The sequence below is a fragment of the Tachypleus tridentatus genome, chromosome 12, assembly GCF_004210375.1.
Source record: "Tachypleus tridentatus isolate NWPU-2018 chromosome 12, ASM421037v1, whole genome shotgun sequence".
Taxonomy (NCBI): Eukaryota; Metazoa; Arthropoda; class Merostomata; order Xiphosura; family Limulidae; genus Tachypleus; species Tachypleus tridentatus.
The window spans coordinates 118,876,840-118,885,757 of NC_134836.1; the positions used below are offsets into that span (position 1 = coordinate 118,876,840).

The following is an 8,918-nucleotide window of genomic DNA, read 5'->3' on the forward strand; positions in this document are numbered from 1 at the left end:
TAAGAATCCCCCTTCTCCATCCAGTTCCAGCTCCAGATTTCCACTTAACCACTGGCTATAACTATTATTTCTAGGGTAAAGTAGAGAACTGGGAAAACAAACATAATTTAATTTTAACAACTCAACTGATTCACAGCACCGCGTGGAAGAGAAACATAGAAAACTGCGTACAAATTGTTTCCATAGTTAAGATCATACGTTGTCTTTAAGTTAAAGTTTTAAGCCGTCTTTGGGTTAAAGTTTTAAGTTGTCGTTGGGTTAAGATTTTAATCTGCCTTTGGATTAAGGTTTAACGTTGTCTTTGGGTTAAAAGTTTAATCTATCTTTGGGTTAAGGTTTTACGTTGTCTTTGGGTTAAGAGTTTAATCTGTCTTTGGGTTAAGGTTTTACGTTGTCTTTGGGTTAAGATTTTAATCTATCTTTGGTATGTTAAATGAATAAGCTAAAAGTTTACAAAAACAATAATTCTATTTATTATTTGAAATGGTAACAAAAAATGTGAGAATGACATTAGGGAAAAAGGGAGGTAGGTTTGAAGTTTCGAATAAAATTATTTTTTGTTTATTTTGTTTCACTGCAAAAAACAAAATTCAACTGTCTTTTCAACCATAGAGATAAAAGTTTTTTCTATTGTTCAGTCGTAACAAAATTCTGAGATATGTTTAAAACCGAAGTAACTAAGTATCATTTTATAGTCTCTTAAAAAGTGATGTTTTAAAAAAAATATATTAAGGATAATGTGCTTGTTTTATGGAGGGAGGGGCAATACTAAGATTTAATTTTTTTTCTAATTAAATTAATTAGATTTGGTTGTTGTTAAAGAGCAAAGCTACACAATGGGCTATTTGGAGGGAGGGGCAATCCTAAGATTTAATTTTTTTTCTAATTAAATTAATTAGATTTGGTTGTTGTTAAAGAGCAAAGCTACACAATGGGCTATTTGGAGGGAGGGGCAATCCTAAGATTTAATTTTTTTTCTAATTAAATTAATTAAATTTGGTTGTTGTTAAAGAGCAAAGCTACACAATGGGCTATCTGTATTATATTCACCACGGGTATCGAAACCTGAATTTAACGTCGTAAGGGGGTCGGGAGGATAACTTGGAAAAAGTGACTGGAGTTAGCACTGGCGTCACCAAAAATTATAAATGGATTCACTTCAGATTAAGCATGGATTGCTATCTACACCCATGAATTTAAGACTGTGCTGCCCTCAGTCAACTAAATATCTCAGCAACGCCACCAGTATATAACTTTAATATTGAAAACAATAACGTTTGTTTTCACAATAAAACCATACTAAGCAATCAACTGTGTCCATCGTGGAGAATCGAACTCCGGATTTCAACATTATAAGTTAGTGAACTTCTCGCTGTCCCAGCGAAAGACTGAAAAATAATATATATTACTTGAAAATTTTCAAAATTTTCTAATCTCCACCACAAATATTTGTTTTTAGATGCGGCATGGCAGCTAAGAGAAAGGCTCTGAGTTTCTCATATCCAAGCTTTCATCTCATAGGTCTGTCATCTTTTGACCAATTTAAAATACAATTACAGTTTTCGGCCCAACGTGGCCAGGTGGATAAGGCACTCGACTCGTTATGCGAGGGTCGCGGGTTCGAATCCCCTTCACACCAAACATGCTCGCCCTTTCAGCCGTAGAGCGTAATAATTTGACGGTCAATCCCACTATTCGTTGGTAAAAGAGTAGCCCAAGAGTTGGCAGTGGGTGGTGATGACTAGCTGCCTTTCCTCTAGTCTTACACTGCTAAATTAGGGACGGCTAGCGCAGATAGCCTTCGCGTAGCCTTGCGCGAAATTCAAAAACAAACCAATTGCATTTTTCAGACTCAGGAGGTCAAACCTTTTCGATTGGTGTATTTGATCACATCGTAGGTCTCATAGATTAATTTACTCTAATCTTGCCTAACATTATTTCGTGTGCCGCTGCTACTGAGGTTTCCCTCTTGTTTCAGGTTGGCCAATTTCGCGAGATCCGAGGTCATCGGGAGGCTTTCTTTAATGCCTGAGTTTATCGATAGAAGACAAACATTGGATAAACTGTTTCTACTACTAACAAAGAACGCGAGGGTCTAATTTGTAGTTAAAACGGATTTGCAATTTAAATTTGGGCTTAAAAGAATAAACATCGAAAGATACAAGAATCAATAATAAGAAGAAAAGTCCAGCGGATGTAGCTTTCATACCCGTATCACAGTAATTCATCCATCATGGGGCCAGGACTTGAGAACGGACGCCCGCTGTGTGCGTTGTCAGCTCCCGCAAACAGAACCGGCGTTGAGGTTCTGGCTCATTTCGTTATCTAAACCCTGGAAGGCTAGGATAATTACCAGAAAGATAGTGGCCCCTGTAACTCAACTACCCTCTCATGCAAAACATGAAATCACGTGAGTAACGAAGAGTGGGTCGAAGCAACCCGATCGCCTTCAGACAGGCGATAAAAATCTGTCAGTAATTTCAGAAGAGAAGTTAATGCGGGTCCTGATTCATATTTTGTTTCATTTACTTCAAGTTACTTTTATCTTTACATTATATACACACATTTCTGACGTATTGTAGCACAATGTTGGTCCGTTTCTGCCTGTTAGGTCGCTCCGGATCCGATATCCGGAATATCTTTTAGATATGTTTTCATGTCTAAAACTAAAACTATACGAATAGTTTTAAAACTATTTCGATTGTTATCATGAATTGACATTTAAGTTACGTAATCAACCGTATTATATAAGTACAGCCACGTGTCAACCACATTATTACACTACAGCCACGTGTCAACCACATTATTACACTACAGCCACGTGTCAACCACATTATTCACCTACAGCCACGTGTCAACCACATTATTGCACTACAAATCCGTGTCAACCACATTATTTCACTACAGCCACGTGTCAACCACATTATTCACCTACAGCCCCGTGTCAACCACATTATTTCACTGCAGCCACGTGTCAACCACATTATTCACCTACAGCCCCGTGTCAACCACATTAATCTAATACAGTCCCGTGTCAACCGCAGTATTGCACTACAAATCCGTGTCAACCACATTATTCCAGTACAGCCCCGTGTCAACCACATTATTTCACTGCAGCCACGTGTCAACCACATTATTCACCTACAGCCCCGTGTCAACCACATTAATCTACTACAGTCTCGTGTCAACCACAGTATTGCACTACAAATCCGTGTCAACCACATTATTCTATTACAGTCCCGTGTCAACCACATTATTGCACTAGAAATCCGTGTCAACCACATTATCCCAATACAAATCCGTGTCAACCACATTATTCTACTACAGTCCCGTGTCAACCACATTATTCCACTACAAATCCGTGTCAACCACATTATTCTACTACAGCCCCGTGTCAACCACATTATTTCACTATAAATCCGTGTCAACCACATTATTCTACTACAAATCCGTGTCAACCACATTATTCTACTACAGCCCCGAGTCGACCACATTATTGCACTACAAATCCGTGTCCACCACATTATTCTACTACAGCCCCGTGTCAACCACATTATTGCACTACAAATCCGTGTCAACCACATTATTCACCTGCAGCCCCGTGTCAACCACATTATTCTACTACAGCCCAGTGTCAACCACATTATTTCACTACAAATCCGTGTCAACCACATTATTCTACTACAAATCCGTGTCAACCACATTATTCTACTACAGCCCCGAGTCAACCACATTATTGCACTACAAATCCGTGTCCACCACATTATTCTACTACAAATCCGTGTCAACCACATTATTCTACTACAAATCCGTGTCAACCACATTATTCTACTACAGCCCCGAGTCAACCACATTATTCTACTACAGCCCCGTGTCAACCACATTATTGCACTACAAATCCGTGTCAACCACATTATTCACCTACAGCCCCGAGTCAACCACATTATTCTACTACAGCCCCGTGTCAACCACATTATTTCACTATAAATCCGAGTCAACCACATTATTCTACTACAGCCCCAAGTCAACCACATTATTTCACTATAAATCCGTGTCAACCACATTATTCTACTACAGCCCCGAGTCAACCACATTATTGCACTACAAATCCGTGTCAACCACATTATTCTACTACAGCCCCGAGTCAACCACATTATTTCACTACAAATCCGTGTCAACCAACCACATTATTCCAGTACAGCCGTGTCAACCACATTATTCACCTACAGCCCCGTGTCAACCACATTATTTCACTACAAATCCGTGTCAACCACATTATTCACCTACAGCCCCGTGTCAACCACATTATATCATATCACTACAGCCCCGTGTCAACCACATTATTGCACTACAAATCCGTGTCAACAACACTATTCCACTACAGCCACGTGTCAACCACATTATTGCACTACAAATCCGGGTCAACTACATTATTCCAGTACAGCCCCGTGTCAACCACATTATTCCAGTACAGCATCGTGTCAACTACATTATTCACCTACAGCCCCGTGTCAACCACATTATTCCCGTACAGCCACATGTCAATCACATCATATCACTACAGCCCCGTGTCAACCACATTATTCACCGACAGCCCCGTGTCAACCACATTATTCACCTACAGCCCCGTATCAACCACATTATTCACCTACAGCCCCGTGTCAACCACATTATTCATTTACAGCCCCGTGTCAACCACATTATTCTAGTACAGCCCCGTGTCAACCACATTATTCCACTACAGCCCCGTGCCAAGCACATTATTCACCTACAGCCCCGTGTCAACCACATTATTCCAGTACAGCCCCGAGTCAATTACATTATTGCACTACAAATCCGTGTCCACCACGTTATTCGACTACAAATCCGTGTCAACCACATTATTAACCTACAGCCCCGTGTCAACCACATTATTCCAGTACAGCCCCGAGTCAATTACATTATTGCACTACAAATCCGTGTCCACCACGTTATTCGACTACAAATCCGTGTCAACCACATTATTAACCTACAGCCCCGTGTCAACCACATTATTCCAGTACAGCCCCGAGTCAATTACATTACTGCACCACAAATCCGTGTCCACCACATTATTCGACTACAAATCCGTGTCAACCACATTATTCACCTACAGCCCCGTGTCAACCACATTATTTCACTACAAATTCGTGTCAACCACATTATTCACCTTCAGCCACGTGTCAACCACATTATTCACACCTGCAGCCCCGTGTCAACCATATCATATCACTACAGCCCCGTGTCAACCATATCATATCACTACAGCCCCGTGTCAACCACATTATTGCAGTACAAATCCGTGTCAACAACACTATTCCACTACAGCCACGTGTCAACCACATTATTCATCTACAGCCACGTGTCAATTACATTATTCACCAACAGCCCCGTGTCAATCACATTATATCACTACAGCCCCGTGTCAACCACATTATTGCACTACAAATCCGTGTCAACCACATTATTCACCTACAGCCCCGTGTCAACCACATTATTTCACTACAAATTCGTGTCAACCACATTATTCACCTTCAGCCACGTGTCAACCACATTATTCACACCTGCAGCCCCGTGTCAACCACATCATATCACTACAGCCCCGTGTCAACCACATTATTGCAGTACAAATCCGTGTCAACAACACTATTCCACTACAGCCACGTGTCAACCACATTATTCATCTACAGCCACGTGTCAATTACATTATTCACCAACAGCCCCGTGTCAATCACATTATATCACTACAGCCCCGTGTCAACCACATTATTGCACTACAAATCCGTGTCAACCACATTATTCCACTACAGCCACGTGTGAACCACATTATTCCAGTACAGCCCCGTGTCAACCATATTATTCACCTGCAACACCGTGTCAACCACATTATTTATTCTACAACAAATCTGTGTCAACCACATTATTCACCTACAGCCCCATTCCTAACACAATTTTCAATAATAGTCCAAAATTCCTCTTCCCATTATCATGGAGGCCGATATTTTTTTCCTACAAAATAAATACTGATAATGGTTTGTTTCAATATAAACACAAATCTACACAATGGGCTATCTGCCCACCACGAAAATCGAAAGCCAAGTTTTAGCGTTGTAAGTCCGTAGAATGGCTTTAAGCCACTGGGGGGCTCTAAAGGGGAGCTAATATTGGAGAAAACGCTTAACATCTTATGTTCAACGACGTATAACATGTAATTAACTAATATAACCTATACTTTGGTTTCCAGTTTGGAGAAAAGTGAGGGATTTGGAGCTACGAGAGGTCTACTCATATTAAGGTGACACTCAACGTAGTAAGATTCATCACAAAAAATACAACAGATAACGTAATCACAAAACAAGTAGTTTTGGTATCTATTCATCATATTCAACAAACGTAAACACAAAACAAGGAGTTTTGGTATCTCGAACTCATGTTCACAAACATAAACACATTTTTCAAGTAGTTTTGGTACCTCTATATTATGTTCAACAAACAAATCAATAAAACCAAAATGTTCAATGATTGGTTTTGGTTTCGTTGATGTTACGCTCTTGGCCACTCAATGTCTTTTTGTACTTTGCCCATCAAAGGTATCGAAACTCAAACTTTAGCGTCGTAAGCCTGCAAATTTGCCACTGAGAAACTATGGGGGGAAGAGATCATCCCCTCGGTATTGAACGTAAACTTGATATTTTTATATATCAGTATATTTTCTTTCTTTATCTGTGAGACGAAGTCGACTTCTATAGATAACTTACGTAAGTCTTCTTATTAAAACAGTTCAAAAGCTTTTAGGAACGGACAGACAAACCATTCATTGTTCTAATAATATGGCGTTCAGTTTTTCCAAATGATAATAGTCAGATGAATCGACATGACGTATCGTGGTTTAAACATCTTTTGTTTTGTTTATAATTTAATTATAATTGTTTTGGTTTAAATTTCGCGCAGAGCTCCGCGTGAGATATCTGCGCTAGCCATCCCTAATTTAGCAGTGTAAGACTAGAGGGAAGGCAGCTAGTCATCACCACCCATCGCCAACTCTTGGGCTACACTTTTACCAAAGAATAGTGGGATTGACAGTGACGTTATAATCCTCACGGCATGTGACAGGATTCAAACAGATAACCCTCAGATTACGAGTCGAGTGCCCTAACCACCTGGCCATGCCGGGCCCCTTTGACGTAGGACTTCAGCCTTTTATTTTAAAGGTGTCTAAGCTTAAAACAGACGATTAGTGGGATTGACAATCACATCAAACAATCTCAAGGTTATAAGGGCAAAGATGTTGGGTTAGACAGAAATGCGAACGCGAGACCTGCAGATTGGTTGAAATATTTAGTTATAATAAATGATTTTACGGTAGTTAAATCTGTTGTTAACATGTTAACTTTAAAGATTCAGCCTTCAGTCGTGATTATTTTTCTCCCTCGTTTTCAATTAACTATTAATAGTTTTTGTTGTGACTTAGTTGCTAGTTGTGTAAGTTATGTAAGTCTTTGATGGTTTGATAGTGTGATGCTTCTCCCTAAAAATATTCCCATCTTTTCATCTGCGCCACGTGCTATTCCACGCGCCATGACGTCGCCACTCAGGTTTCACAAAAACCAACAACCCGCCCCTGCTGTCACACTGCCACGCGAAGTACAGTTAAGAACCAATAGTAAGCGATAACCTCCCAGAGAGTGAATTACTACGAACTAACGAACATACAGACAATGGGATTCAGGAGTTCAAAAGTGTTTCATATCGTTAACAGGTAAATAATAACAAAAAAATACCTATTTTTTTTTTAAGAATGGGAAGAGAGTACTCTCATTATATAATTACATTCTACTTCAAGCTGTTGACAATTATTGATTTTTATGGAGGTGCCAAGCCCGCGGCGCCTGGCCCCCTCCCAGGGCAGAAATAGAAGAAGAACACGGAGTTGCGGTAAGCAGTCTCACGTTTTAAGAAGCCGATGCACGAGCCCACAGAGTAAACGTTTGAAAGTTCCATTAAGAATTAAAAACAAAAAAAGCTTATACACGTTGAAAACAAAAAGAACTTTAGAACTACGGTCAAGCTGTAACAAGTCAGTCAACTCTAAGGAACGATAAACCCTCATTAAAATAGAAATACTTGTAACTTTTTTAGTTTTACCGGCTCTTGGACCAAAGGAAAATTCCTGCCTGTGTTCTGTAAATCAGCAACTATCTACCTACCTTCAGCTACTGGGAGCGTGGCGAAAATCACCAGAGTTAGTGGGGCGAAAAAACTTTTGCTTGGCTGCCCAGGCAACATCGTGTTCGAGACGCCCGTGCACAACAGAGCGAATGTTCAGGTTTACGGTTAAAACTCACCACTGATAAAAACGTTTCTCAGTCTAAACCGTCAATTGTAAGAGCATTTTCAAATGCTAATGTTGCTACATTACCACACACACAGTGATAGACAGCCACGTCACAAACAAAGTCACCACGCACGGGCTTTGATATTACTCCATATGCGCGCTGCAACCATATCCCCTGTTGTAACCGCCTCAAGATCTTTTAACTGGTCGCTAGGGGTTGGATTTGGAGGGGATAGATTTGAACGCGTGCGCACGATATTTTGGCTACCAACAGTCACTAACCTAAATGAATGGGAACCGAAGAAATCTTAAAAACCCTTGAGGCGGAGAGTAAGGATGAGCGTTGTCTTAATATTCATTAGTACACCAGATGGCGCATAGCAAGTTTTTTTGTTTTTTTTTACCCTTTTTTCATAACTGCCGAAGAACCCAAAATACATGGTAGTGACATCTGGTGATAAAATCATGGAAATAAAATTTGTGATAAAAACAGAAATGTTGTTTAAACTCTTTTGTTTTTATTTGTCGAAAACAAAATTACAGAATGTGTCATTATATATATATA

General features: G+C 39.9%; 1 protein-coding gene across 2 annotated transcripts in view; it reads right to left on the reverse strand.

Annotated features, from left to right (window-relative positions):
• The window catches only part of LOC143234498 (BMP and activin membrane-bound inhibitor homolog), a 29,209-nt gene extending 20,513 nt beyond the window's left edge, over positions 1 to 8,696 (reverse strand). The window contains exon 1 of one of the 2 annotated variants that reach the window (XM_076471897.1): positions 8,226 to 8,696. In XM_076471897.1, the coding sequence (XP_076328012.1) occupies positions 8,226 to 8,304 (79 nt within the window). In that variant the 5' untranslated portion in view covers positions 8,305 to 8,696. Of the gene's footprint in view, positions 1 to 2,209; positions 2,546 to 8,225 lie in introns of those variants that run through there. The other variant, XM_076471898.1, reaches the window with a different exon arrangement.
• Between the last annotated feature and the right edge of the window lie 222 nt (positions 8,697 to 8,918).